Source organism: Dipodomys ordii, unplaced genomic scaffold, assembly GCF_000151885.1.
Source record: "Dipodomys ordii isolate 6190 unplaced genomic scaffold, Dord_2.0 Scaffold24, whole genome shotgun sequence".
NCBI lineage: Eukaryota > Metazoa > Chordata > Mammalia > Rodentia > Heteromyidae > Dipodomys > Dipodomys ordii.
The window spans coordinates 17,156,223-17,170,430 of NW_012267240.1; the positions used below are offsets into that span (position 1 = coordinate 17,156,223).

General features: G+C 47.1%; 1 protein-coding gene across 1 annotated transcript in view; it reads left to right on the forward strand.

Annotated features, from left to right (window-relative positions):
* Positions 1 to 222: 222 nt before the first annotated feature.
* Ccdc3 (coiled-coil domain containing 3) overlaps positions 223 to 14,208 on the forward strand; it is a 68,062-nt gene continuing 54,076 nt past the window's right edge. Inside the window, exons 1-2 of the mRNA XM_013014558.1 lie at positions 223 to 304; positions 4,422 to 4,596. Of these exons, the coding sequence (XP_012870012.1) occupies positions 4,423 to 4,596 (174 nt within the window). The 5' untranslated portion in view covers positions 223 to 304; position 4,422. The remainder of the gene's footprint in view (positions 305 to 4,421; positions 4,597 to 14,208) is intronic.

Here is a 14,208-nt window from a genome sequence, read left to right on the forward strand (position 1 = left end):
TGATCCTTCCTTCCTTGGGCTTTCCAGTCCATTACAGAGGTTTCCAGAACAATTCCTGATTGAGTCACTAGAGTCTAGGCTCTTGTGACCCTCAGGTCAGCTGAAGCCCTCAAGGGTCACATGACCTTTCCATCCAAGACACAAGAACCCTCCCTCCCATTTCTCTAGACTCCTTCAGTGGAGACTGGCTTTCTGTTGCAGAGATGCCTTTCAAAGCCAGGGCCTACAGTACACGTTCACAAATTCAATCCTTCTAACTAAAGTGTCAGGACTCCTAGGAAGAAGACTCCGGGCTCCTAGGGCGGTGAGTCTCAGTGCAGATTTTCCCAGAAACCCTCTACTGGGCAGGTCATGGAACAATCTAGCTGAGTTCCAAGGGCACAAACTTTTCAGAATCCAAATCAAAAACAATGCTTTTCAGAACCACCTCTTACTTTCCAGTAGTCTTGCTTATATACTTATTGTAAGAATATATGACCATATACGTGTTCCCGATGCATGGTGATGCATACTTGGTGCTGTTTTGGAGACCCACCTACTAGTGTTGCCATCCAAAATTGGCAGAGAAAAAGCTGAAAACCCATAGGGTCTGGAATGTGTGCTTGCCTGCAAGTGTGAAGTTGAGCTCAAACCTGCAAACACTCTTGTTTGTTCTCCGAACACCAGGAGTGAAACAGGCGCCCAGGAAGTGGGGACACTCTTTGGTTTGGGCCTCATTGAATCGGTGGACATTAACTGGTGAAAAGCTGTTTTGAGTTGACTGCTGAATTTGTATCCCAGGTTTAGGAAATCTGGAAGTTTGAATGTTTGTAGGTCATTTCACTTTAAAAAGGTCATGACAAGGTGGCTTCCCCCCCCCCAATCTTTATTAGGGCTTTCTGAAGTTCATTAGAGGGGGGAAGTTCCTGAAGAAGTTCAATAGGAGAAAGAGAGAAGAGAAGAAAGGACTTTCTGAAGTTTATTAGGAGAGTGAGAGGGACAGGAAGGAGAGGGAGATGGGGAGAGAGAGAGAGAGAGAGAGAGAGAGAGAGAGAGAGAGAGACAGAATCCCTCTTTCTCTGGAAGAGAAAGTCAATCTGATTTCTATGTAGTGTATTCTGGCTCTAGAAAACCGAGTCTCCCAGAATAATCAAATGAAGAGCGGGATATTTAGTGTGTCCGCGTTTTCAGGGTCGCGGTACACCTGGTAAACTGTGGCCCCGGGCGCTAGGCCGGGCTGCACGCCGGCCCGGCGGGGGCGTCCCTGGGGCCGGGGTGGGTAGGCGCGGGGTCCTGGCCAGGGACCCGGAGCCCTAGGACAGCGGCGCGCGGAGCCGCCGACTGCCCGCCCTCCCCACGCCCCCATCGCGGGGGAGAGGGGGCAGAGCGAGGGGGGCGGGCGCCGATCCCCACCCCACCCCGTGGGGGCCCCAGGAGACCTGTTTTAATGCGTGGCGCGGGCCGGGCGCTGACGGTGAGAGCGGTGCCTGGGCGGCCCTGGCGCTCCCCGCGCCCCTCCCGGGAGAGCTCGGGCCATGCACCCCGGCTAGCGCCCGCCGCCGCCGGCATGCCGCGCCCGCCGCGCCCGCTGCGCCCGCTGCTGCTGGCCGCGCTCTGCCTGGCCGCGCGCCCCGCGCCCGCGCGCGCCTGCCAGCTGCCCGGAGACCCCTGAGCGAGGGCTGCCGCGCCGAGCTGGCCGAGATCATCGTGTACGCCAAAGTGCTGGCGCTGCACCCCGACGTGCCCGGCCTCTACAACCACCTGCCCTGGCAGGACCACGCCGGCCAGGACGGCCTCTTCTACTCGGCCGAGGTGGAGATGCTGTGCGACCAGGCGTGGGGCAGCATGCTGGAGGTGCCCGCCGGCTCCAGGCTCAACCTCAGCGGCCTGGGCTACTTCGCCTGCCACTCGCACACCGTGGTGCAGGACTACGCCTACTTCTTCTTCCTCAGGTGAGCCCGGTGGGCCTCACCTCTCCGGCCCCGTCCCGGAGCCGGGCACTCCGGAGGCTCCCCGACCCCCCCGCCTCGGGCCGCGGGCCAAGCTAGCATATGCCCTAGGCTCCCGCGCCCTGTGAAGCTGCGTTCTTTTCCTGCTTGCTCAGAGGAGATCCTGACCCGCCCTGGCTGAATAAAGCTGGTTAAAACACAGGGGTGGTTTCTTCGGGGGTCCTGTAACACCCGCCCCCCCCCCAAGGGTGTGATTTCCAACAGTCCCGCTGGCGAGCGCAGAGTAGGACCATCTTTGAAATGGGTCATTGGGGTTGTGGCTAGTTCTTCCTAAGTGTGATTGTGGTGTCTGTGTGTGTCTGTGTGTATGTATGTATGTATGTATGTACTCAGAGCCTGGCACTTTTTTTTTTCTGAGGTCTGGCACTCTACCACTTGAGCCAAAGCCCCACTTCTGGCTTTTGGGTGGTTAATTGGAGATAAGAGTCTCAGGGATTTTCCTGTCCTGGCTGGCTTCCAATCAGGATCCTCAGATCTCAGTCTCCTGAATAATTAAGATTATAGTCCTCAACTCTGAAGTGTGATTTTTGAGCCAGTTGCTTGTCAGAGTCTCCCCTCACAAGGAAGACGGGTTAATACCTGGTGTTTCTCTCCCACCTGAGTCAGCATTACAACCAACTGTCCCTTTTCACCTGTTCATGTCGGGTTATTCAAGCTAGCAAAGTTTATAGAGGCCAGCTGAGGCTCTAACCCTCCTCCACAGTGTTTTGATGGGTTGATCAGGCAGGTGGAACTCGTTGACTCTAGCCAGCATCAGTGTTGGGAAGTTCTGTGAAACTGGTTTGTTGTCAAGATGGAAGGCATCTGCTCAAGAGTGCAAACAGTTCTTATTGACTACTGAATTCTTCCCAAAGTTGAAAGAGTTGGGCAGGTAGAACCCTAACTGTGTGTGTAAGATGTTTCCAATTAAGAGTGATAGAGAGCCAGGCACTGTGAAGCATGTCTATAACCCCAGCTACTCAGGAAGGGAAAGTGGAAGGATGGGGTTGAAGCAAAGATAGATTCTGCCCCAACAAAAGGATTAGAGGTGTGGCTCAGGAGGAGTGTGCTTGCCTAGCATGTGTGAATGAGACCCTGGGTCCAGTCCCCCAGACTGCAAAAATAGATTTCAAGAAGATATCAAAATGGATGGAAGCGGACCCACATCAGATAGTGAATACATTAATCCAAAGCGATTATAATCAGTAATCATTCTGGTCTCCCCAATCCATGACATGCTTTTGGGTACGACTGCCCTGGGGCTGCAGATTCATTTCAGCTCTGAGAAAGTAAACAGTTCCACAGAGGGGTGGTTGTAAACTCGTGGCAATGTTTTCCATCTTGGAGTCAGAATATCTAAGTTGAGAATACACGACCTGCTTTGTGTTGGCTTAAGTGCTTGCGCTAGATTAGGTTGTCTCTCTCCCCCCACCCCTTTTTGTTGTTTAAAAAGTATAGTTTCCAAATGAAGTCAGCCAGAACTGAGAGATTGCGTTGATTCTGTGAAACTTAACTCTGATTTTTTTCATGTTATTATTTAGGAAAAATTCTGAGAACCTAGCTATAAAACTATTCAAAACCACTTTATTTTCCAAAGGAAAAAATTCAAACTACTAGCGCACACATTGGTTTTTCCTTTTTTTTTTAAATTATGAAATCCAGTTTTGTCCCATGGCTTTGTGGAGGCCAGCCAGCAATCACATGTTTTGCTCTTAATATATTTACAAAAAGTTAGTGCAGACATACAGACTTGCACAGCAGACTGACAGTTATTACACAGGGCTGTCTTGCCCTGAAGTAAGTTAGCAAATGCATACAAGTCATTCCTCCTTTGTTGATGCTGGATCCACAGGATGAGAACAGATTTGGTCAGAGGGTGTGTGTGGGTGGGGGGGAGTAGGTGGGGGGAGTGGCTTGACCACACCCACTTTAGCCTAGATTGTAATTCTTTCCCCAAAGACCAAGACTTCTTGGTCTTTTTGGTATGTGATTGATACTGGGCTCTATAAAAAGGTTCAGTAATATCCACACCATTAATAGTCATACTGCTCGCATGTGCCAAGTGCTTTACTTACTGAATTTTCCAATGCAATCTGTATGATACTACCAAGTTAGTAGGTACTACTCTACTGAACAGATTGACAGACTGAGTCTTAGAGAAGAAATTGGTAACACAAGATGAAGCCATGATAGGACTCGAACCCAGGAACTGTCCTTTCTCTCACTAGGAAGCAAGGAGCACTAGGGGAAGAGAAGCCGTGAAGGACTTAGAAGACACACACAGACAGGAATGTGCACACACCTTCCCTTTTCTGTCCAGATTCAGTCTTTACGAATAGCTGTGGAAACTTCTGCCATGAAATTGAAAAGGCCATCCCTTCCTCTATGACTTTGTTGATGCCTGTCCACCCCTTGTGGTCTACTCTACATTTTTTCTTCTTCTTTCCTGACTAGAATGGATGAAAATTATAACCTCTTGCCTCATGGAGTCAATTTCCAAGATGCCATCTTTCCAGATACGCAAGAGAACAGAAGGATGTTTTCCAGTCTTTTCCAGTTTGCTAATTGCTCCCAAGGGCAGCAGCTGGCGACTTTCTCCAGCGACTGGGAGATCCAGGAAGACAACAGGGTAAGGATTGCTTGGGCCTTGTATGGTGGCAAAAAAAAAAAAAGCTACATCGTATAGGAATTTGGTGACCCACACAGTTAACAGTACTCTTTTAAAGGCCCAGGCCAAAACATTTATCTTGTCCCATGTCCAGCTGTTTAAAAACATAAGTCATGCTGGGCACTGATGGTTCATGCCTATAATCCTAGCTACTCTTGAGGCTGAGATCTGAGGATTGAGGTTCAAAGCCAGCCTGGGCAGTGAAGTCCATGAGACTCTTTAATTAGCCAGAAAAACACCAGGAGTAAGGCATGGGTCCAGTGGCAGAGCATAAGCCTTGAGTCAAAAAGCCATATGAGAGGTTCTGGGTTCTAGGCCTAGTACTGGCACATACACCATCCACTTCCCTCCTCCCCCGCACTGCCGAAAAACACACTGTTCTTAAACTTTGGATTTAAAGGGTTTTCTCCTCTGATAAAGGAGTTCTTCAGAAAGTATGGAAACAAGAGATAACAGTTGTTACCCTCTGCCTCAGTTACCTCTTCTCCAGAAACAGAAGTAGCATCCAGCTGATAGGGCTGATGCTATATGGATTCTATATATGAAAAATGTAAATATGGACTAGGTGTGGTGATGAATGCTTATAATCCCAGACACTTGGGAGGCTGAGGCAAGGGGATCTTGGGCTATTTTTTTTGGAAGGTTGCCACTTTCCTAAAAATGGCCGATCAAACTGCTGTTGGCCTATGGGGGTGGTGGCCCATGCCATCATTCACCCATCCTTCATCAAAAATGCTTTTAAGGCCATGTGGGAAAAAGTTCTGATGTGTTTCAAACATAGGGACCTTCTTGTAGGGATGAGAACATCTGACTCACAGGCTAGATAAGGCCTGAGGCATCGTTTGAGAGGAGATGGTACAGACACATATTCTTATCAGTTTCCCATGGTCTGTCTGCCAATATAGTTAGTGTGTGTGTTTGGGGGCTGGGATGGTGGGATTGGACTTGGACTCAAGTTCTCACTCAGCTTTCTTGCTCACAGGTGGTGTTCTACCTCTTGAACCCTGCCTCCATTCTAGCTTTTTGCTGGCTAATTGGAGATGGAGTCTCTTGGCTTGGAAACTGTGATCCACCAGGTCTGAGGCTCCTGAGTAGCTAGGATGACAGGCATGAACCCCTGGTGCTGGACTTGTATTGATAATTTTGTGTGACCATCAAATGCTGTTATAATATTCTAATGGCCTTGGCAGAAAACAGATTCCCCATCCCTGGAACTGTTAAGGAATTAACCTGGACCTTGTCTGGCTCCTTTCTTCCCACCCATGCATGAAGGGTATAAGGGAAGTAACTGGTGGTTTAGCCTCTTGTCAGGCAGTTGCTCTCATACTTTCAAACCTCCTTGACCCCCAGGGACCTCTGCATGCTACTTGTGTGATCTGTCCTCCTTCACATGATTTACAGTGGCTTCTCTTAGTTCCACACTGTTCACAGAAATCTAGCATCCTCTAAACCCTCCTTCACACTTGGACAGAATTTTAGAAAAGCTTGTTTGGCATTTCCCCTCCCAACCTGGTTCTGAGCACCTGTTTTACCAGTAATCCTTTTTTTGTTGTTGTTAGTTTGCGATGAGTCTTACTACATAGCCCAAGCTAGCCTTGAACCTGTGATGCTCCTTTTTTTCTTTTTTTGGTCTGGCTCATTTTGTGAGAACTTTGCTTCTATAAGCAAATCCTTGATAAAACAATAATTTATGCCAAGGGATCACATATTATTCTAAAAATACTTGGAAAGAGCTTAGCCCCCAAACTCTTCAGCTACATAATTTTATTAGCCCTATGATCACATAATGAAGCTGTTAACATTGCTTTGGAATTCAATTTTTCCAGCAGTTGAGCAAGAAGCATAGCACAATAGGACCGTAGAGAATTGGTTCAGTGAGCAGTAGGAGTAGATCTTTTCTGCTGATCAGATGTTGATTTTGAAGACAATTCCTTTGTCTTTTCCTGTTAGTCACCCTGGCCTTTTAGATAACGAAATATAGGGGTGCTGGAGGAAGAGTTAGAACTAGAGGAGCAGGAAAGAATTTCTCCTGGGTACTCTGATGCTGAGTAGTGGCATTTAGAAGTCCCATCTGAGACATCCTAAACTTTTTCTGGACTGCTTGCTCTATTCCAGTTTTCTCCTGGCCTATTTTAAGTATAAACACATCAGAGGTAAGTGAAATTGGCTCATTATTATAAAACTTAACTGGAAACTAAAAATGAATTTACTTTCAGAATTTTGTGCTAGGCTAGGAGTTGGCACATGCCTGTAGTTCCAGCCCTCAAGAGGCTGAGACAGGAGGATCTCAAGTCCAAGGCTAGCCTGAGCGACGCTGCGAGACCCTGTTTTGAAAAAATAAACTGAAATAGAAGTGTGTGTGTGTGTGTGTGTGTGTGTGTGTGTGTGTGTGAGAGAGAGATCCTCCCTTGCTATATATTTTTCAGAGTTTGAAATGATTGAGACAGTTGTAGATTTGACAATTATGTGATTCTTTCTTAAACAAAAGCTAAAACACATGTCTTTCTGTGAGAAAATAAGCTTCAGGTTGTCCTTTATTAAAATTTGTCTTTAAGTAGTTGTACAGGGCTGGGAAGGTGGCTCAGTGGTAGAGCGCTTGTCTTGCATGCCTGAGGCCCTGGGTTCGATTCCTCAGCATCACATAAGCAAAAAGAAAAAAAGCCGGAAGTGGCGCTGTGGCTCAAGTGGTAGAGCGCTAGCCTTGAGGTGAAGAGCTGAGGGACAGCGCCCAAGCCCAGAGTTCAGGCCCCACGACTGGACCCCCCAAAAAAAAGTAGTTGTGCAGAGGGGCTTCAATTCAACAAGTCAGTTTATAAATACATCACCCTTTCCATTGTTCTCCCCCCATCTTTCCCAGCCCCACACAAATCCTCAAGTTACATGGTTTCAGGTTGTTTGTCTTATATCAGATAAGAATACCAGGTAATGTCAGGAACATTCTATATTTTCCTTCAGTGACAGAATTGATGTTCAGGTTTCCTTCCCCTCCTGCTGCCTTGACTTTATAAGACATTATTTCCCTGTGTAGCCCATGCTGGCCTCAAACTTGAGATCTTCCTGCCTCAGCTTCTCTAGTGCTGGGATTACAGGCATGCACCACCATGCCCTATCAGGTCATTAAAAAAAAAAATTTCGGCAGAAGTGGGTGTTAGAAGGTTATTGTGAATTGGGACATACTAATCCTCACAGACTCTGAGAGCAGTTTTTGAAAGGCTATGGCCTCCTGTACTAGGTCTTAGATTCAAATCCTACAGATGCTTATGGTGCTTTGTGGTTTTCCGTACTTGATGTAGTTCTTAGTTTATCTGGGAGGGCTTGTGAATCAGGTTCTCTGGAATAGATCGGGAGGGTAAGGAATGGAGCAAGAGGAAAATCTTATTTGGAGGAACTTCTAGTGCTCCACTCCTAGGATGCCCTTCCATTCCATCCTCCCACACCTCTGCTGCTTTTCCGGTGCCCCTCATTGTCCTAGCTCACCCCTTAGCTAACAGCTTCATGAGTCACCAAGCAATCAGGAGGGCAACTGAGTGAGTTCAGTGTCTCTCTGGTTTGGTTTGGTGTGGGGATGTCTCTGGCATGCGGGAGCATCTGCTGGCAGGCCTCTCTCCACTCCAGCCAACGACATTTTTTTCTTCCTTTTCTTGCTCCTGCTGTGTGAGTGTAACAGTCAAAACAGAAGTTGCCTATTTTTGCAACTCTCTCTCTCTGCTAACTCTGTCCCCCAAGGACCAAAACCTAGCCTGACCCCTACTTACGTCACCGTGATAAAATGTCATGAGGGTAGAAATAAAATCTGTGAAGGTCAGGCTGCCCTCAAGGTCTCTTTTTTCCTTGTTTGGAGTTAGGAAGTGGCTTCTAAAAGAGAGCAGTCCTTCCCAGAGCTGCCTTCCAGGGAGTGTGAAATTTCCCAACGGATGATTAGGGCCGGCTGTTTCCTGGGAAATGATCTTGGGTGTGCCCCTCAGAGGGGTATTGGAAGTACTTTATAAACTCTCAGGTTTATCCTCAGTGCCAATGGGTCATTGGGAATTATTACTTTCCTTTTGTGCCAGTACTGGGGCTTAACTCAGGGCCCAGGAGCTACCTATACTTTCTGAGTAGCTAAAGTGGCAAGTATACACCAACCCCTACCTGACTTGTTTATTGAGATGAAGACCTTGCTAACTTTTTACTTAAGGCTGACCTAGAATCATGATCTACCTGCTATCCTGAATAGCTGGGATGACAGCTGTGAGCCCCACCATGGTTGGCTCAGGAGCTTTTTTATTTTAATGTGAGTTGAACTGAAAGTATAAAAATGCAGCCAGTAGAGTTTCTCTCCTACATCTGACATGATACCCTTCACCCAGTTCCTATGCACCCTTCAAACTAATAGCTACTGTTGGCTTGTACAAATACTCAATTAGTGTTTTTCTCCAAGAAATGAGCCCAATAGATATTACTTATGGTGTTTGACACAAATGGTAGCTTCATTTAACCTTGCAGCTAGTGACCCGGCTATAAGTACAGTTTCAGTACTGAGACAGTTTGAATTTTGTAGTAACACAATTTAGTTTGTAACAGTTTGGTAGAATTCACCAGTCGATAAGTAATCTGGACTTGAGTTTGCGTGTGTTTTTGTTGTTGTTAATATTGTTTTTGTTTCATTATGTGGAGGCTTGAACCCAGGGCTTGGTGTTGACTGATACCTCAGCCCTTAATTCGATTTCTGGCTCTGGTCAGGGCCCTGTGGCAGTGCAGATCTGAGGCTAGATGGCCTTCAGGCTAGGCTGGGTGAGGAAAAAGAGACCAAACTCAAGGTTGTGGTCCTCATGCTTTGCATAGGAGACCCCTTACTTGGGTCTTCAAGATAGAACTGAGATTTTTTTTCCTGGAATTTTGGTTACATAGTCCATGATTTCCTCTCCTCTGAGTCAGGGTTTCATCTCTCCTTGTTCAGTTTGAAAAGTTGAGGCAGTAGCTTTTTGTATTCTATTCAGACATCTTCATTCCCATGGGCTCTGGGTTAGCTGCCTTCTTCCTCCACCTTGCCTGCTGCTGGAGGTCAGGCATCCATCTGACCAGACCCATCAGGAACACCTGGGCAAGCCTGGGTGGCGTGGACAGAGGTAAGAAAAAGAGAGAACGTTTCTTTTTTTAAAAATAAATTATTAAGGGCTGTGAAGGTGGCTCAGTGCTAGAGCGCTTGCCTCGCGCATGAGGCCCTGGGTTCGATTCCTCAGCACCACATAAGCAGAAAAAGCCGGAAGTGGCGCTGTGGCTCAAGTGGTAGAGCACTAGCCTTGAGCTGAAGAGCTGAGGGACAGTGCCCAGGCCCAGAGTTCAGGCCCCACAACTGACAAAAAAAAAGAGAAAGTATTTAAAACATAACTTGTACTAAGGGAGTTCAATTCATCCTGTCAGTTCACAGATTTATAATGTATCTTGATCAAGGTCACCTCTTCCATCACTTTCTCTCCATCTATCCCAACCCTACCCATCCTCTCAAATCTCTACTTCCATATTCATGTATGCACATTGAGTGTTAGGTTTGTATTCACTCCTTATTCTCTCTCCAGTCACAGTGGTCACAAATGAACTAACAAGTACAGTAGATTCTGTGTAGAGCTCAAATAGCTTAATTTTGTAGAAAGACAAAAGTCCAACAAAATCAGCACCAGGAAATGGGTTCTTGCAAGTGGGGGTGTGTGCCAGGTGAGCAGGGTAGACAAATGAAGGGGGTAAGGTGGGAGGAATGCAGTCAAGAACTCATGATATGTACCACAAAATTAGGAAAGGTAAGGGGGAGGGGTGGCTGAAGGAGGGGGTGCGGGGGGTGAGAAGAGTGATGTGGTAAAACTGATCAAGATGCATTGTATTCATGAACTGCTTTGTTAAATGGGACCTCCCTTGTACAACTACGAGATAATAAAAATGGAAAATCCAATTTGAAATGGGAGAGAGGGTCTGTAGTCTCAGAAGTGGGGTTTGAACCATAACGGGAGCAAGAAAGCCAGAACTTTGTTCATCCAGACTTTCCCTAAAAAGCCCTGGGACAACTTGAACTTGGACTCAATGAAAAGTTGGGTAAAGAACAAAGGAATCTGTATGGGCAAGAAAAGCTCGAGAAAGCCTCACAAGGATAGGGGATCTATTTTATTTAATGTTTTTTTTTATTGTGAAAATACTGTACAGAAGGGTTACAATCACGTGAGCAAGGTAATGAGTACATTTCTTATCAAGCATTGTTGCCTCCTCTTTGTTTTTCCCCTCCCATCCCTTCCCTCCCATCTCCACAACTACATTCCCCCCTCCCCACCCCCAGGATAGGGGATCTTAGATGTTCCAGAAAGTTCTCACAAGACAGGGCTTGAAAAAAAAGGGCTTGATCTAGATCTTATCAAATGACCTAGAATACATTGTCTTTGGAGGTCTTTTGAAGTATCTAGGATGGTACTCTTCACTGCTGTCTATCCAGTTGTTCAGGTTAACCTTGGACAGCGATCCTTCTATTTCTGCTTCCCAGGTAGCTGCAATTACAGACATGTTCTCCCATGCCTGACTTATTGCATAGTAAAGCCCTTTCTTCAATTCTTCAGGCTTTCTGAGGCCCTTAGCGCCTGATGCGTAGTCTAAAAAGAGAGGCTCTTCTCCGCTCCCAAAAGAGGAGATTCATCAAACCAGTCTCCACATGCCACCTTCCCCTCCCCCTCTCCCCAACCCCACCCCTACCCTAGGATCATTACCATGGATATGTGCTACAAAGCTTGAAAGAAAGGAAACCAATATTTCCAGAACCTGGCAGCCTAGGAAGTAGAAGTTCTCATTGCTCTTCCCAAAGTCTTCTGCAGTTTCCCAAAGTCTTCTGCAGTTTCCAGATGCTGTCATTAACGTTGCTCTCAGCCAGCTGCTAACTCAGGAATCTGAGATCTGAGGATCATGGTTCAAAGCCAGCCTAGCCAAAAAAAAGCCGATGAGACTCTTCCATTAACTAGCAAAAAGCTAGAAGGAGAGGTGTAGCTCAGGTGGTAGAATGCCGGCCTTGAGCAGAAAAAGCTAAGGGATAGCTCCCAGGCCCTGAATTCAAATCCCAGTGCTGGTGCATGTGCGTTCACACTCACACACACACACACACACACACTCTCAATCTCAGTGTCTCATTGTCTCCTTGTAGGACTTGGGCTGAAAGTTTTGATTGGTCTTTCAGCAGCTGTGTAAGGAGCAATGGGAGGCTCAAGTCTCTAGCCATAAAGCTGTGCTTTTAAACCAGAAACGATAGTCGATCTCCTCTGTGACTCAGAAGCAGAAAGGATGTCACCATGTGCTCGCTCCCTTATTCCACTTTCTCCAGGGAAGGAGACAGGCATTTGCTTTTATCCTTTGTGCTCCCAACACTGCCTCCTCTCTGTGGGCTCTGTCCTCCTGTTTCAACTTAACCAGGAGTTGCCTTCCCCACTCTCCTTTCTCAGTAGGCTCTGGGCTTTTACAGACCCGTGGGGGCCATTTCTGGGGATCAGTTGTAGTGGGTAAGAACAAATGCCTGAGACTCTTGGGAGGGCGGTTGGCCCGGGGAGGGGGGTGGAAGGGGGTGGGTCTCCTCCCCTCCTCCCTTATGACTTCAGCTTTTACTGACAGCCCCTCCGGGAGGCTGTCAGACTTCAGTTCTCCTGGCTGGCGTTCATCTTTCTTTTGGTTTAATCGGCTGTGACACATGACAGAGCCTGCATCTCCTGGGGGTCCGAATAAAACTGTAGATGCTGCCAGCGTGTTCCAGGGGCTCAGGGCCCCAAAGATAACCAGTGCATCTGAGGCCGGGCTCTTACCTCTGTGCAGTCAGAAGATGAAGAATGTCTGGGTTGAAGGGACCTGAGAGATTGTCTCATCCAGTCCCTAATGTCCCATCCAACCCCTAATGCAACATCACAGAATTTTATAGGAAAGCAAAGGCCCATCCCATAGCTGCATCTGTTAACATGTGGCCTAATGCTACTGTCTTGACTTTAAATGCATTGATCACAATTTCAATTACTACTATTAAGAATAGTAATAGAATCTGGGTACCAGTGGCTCCTATGTGCAATCCTAAGTACTTAAGAGGCTGAGATCTAAGGCCTGAAATCCATGAGACTCTTATCTCCAATTAACCAGACATGGAGCTGTGGCTCAAGTGGTAGAGCATTAGCCTTGAGTACAACAGCTCAGGGACAGGGCCCAGGCTCTGAGTTCAAACCCTAGGACCAGGAAGCACACGTATGTGCACACACATCCACAAAGTCAGTGGAGCAGAGTGTTGTAGTTCACACCTGTAATCCCAGCTACACAGAAGTTGTTGGTAGGAGGACCATAGTCTGAGGATGACCTCTGGCAAAAACTCTAGACCCTTATCCAAGAAGGCAAAAAGGGATATTGGAATGTCCAAGTGTAGAGCAACTGCCTAACAATCCTGAGTCCTTGAGTTCAAACCCCAGTACTGCTAAAGTTCGTGTGCAAGTCCACAGATGAACAGTGAAGGACCAGATGGTGATGCTGTAGAGGCTTTAACCTCTCTTCATTGGCTCTGGACACAGGGCCTTTTTTCCCCTCTCCTTATTCTGAGGCTGGAGAGAAGGGAGGATTTCCCAGTTTTTGAGAGAGTGGGTGTCCTTGGATCTGGAGGTGGGGTTGGACTAGTGTGCCATGTGACTTCCTGCCTGCCTGTCTATCTGTCTGTCTGCCTGCCTGCCTGTCTGTCTGCCTTCTATCTGCCTGTCTGTCCGTCCGTCCGTCCGTCTGCCCATCTTCTCTCTAGCTCCTGCAGACTGCAGCTTGGCCTTGGCCTGACCATAGGCCTCACCTCTCTGCCCTCCTTGGCTTCTCCTCTCTCCTTCTACCCCCCTTGTCCCATCCCCCATAGGTTTCTGTTCCCTACTTCAAGTGTTCAAGGGTAATAGTAAATTCATTGTTTCCACATAAACATTTAACTTTTAAAACTTTGATGTCCTAATTCCAAGAGGCGAGTGGAGCAGGCATTTTAAACAAGAATGGGGAAATGGCATTTCTCTTCTGGATGGTGTTTCGGGTCCCTTCAGCCCCGTATCTGCTACCATCTATCCACCAGCCAGGCACAAGCCTCAGGCTAGAATTCGTTCCTCTGCCCAGGTTCTGTTGTTCCAAAGGAAATTAAACCCGTGCGTATTCCAAGCTTGGCTTTGTGAGCTATTTATCTGAAACTACTAATGAAGAGGAATCTTATCTTTAAAATCCAGTTCTTTTTATGAACAATAGGAACTTAGTATGTATCTGTTTGTGGTGAACTATGTCTTGATATGGTTGATGGAGTCAGCAATTACTTTTCCTAGTGTTTGAAAATGCCTTGTGAAATCTGAGTGGTGGAAGGCACTAATTGGAGGGCTGAGATTTTGATATAAGAAGCACTAATTAATTAAACCCTCTGGGAAGGTCACTTCTTTAGTTTCTCATCAATTGTGCTGCAAATAATGCTTCTTTCTTTCTTTCTTTCTTTTTTTTTTTGTCGGCCATGGGGCTTGAACTCTGGGCTTGGGCGCTGTCCCTCAGCTCTTCAGCTCAAGGCGAGCGCTCTACCACTTGAGCTAC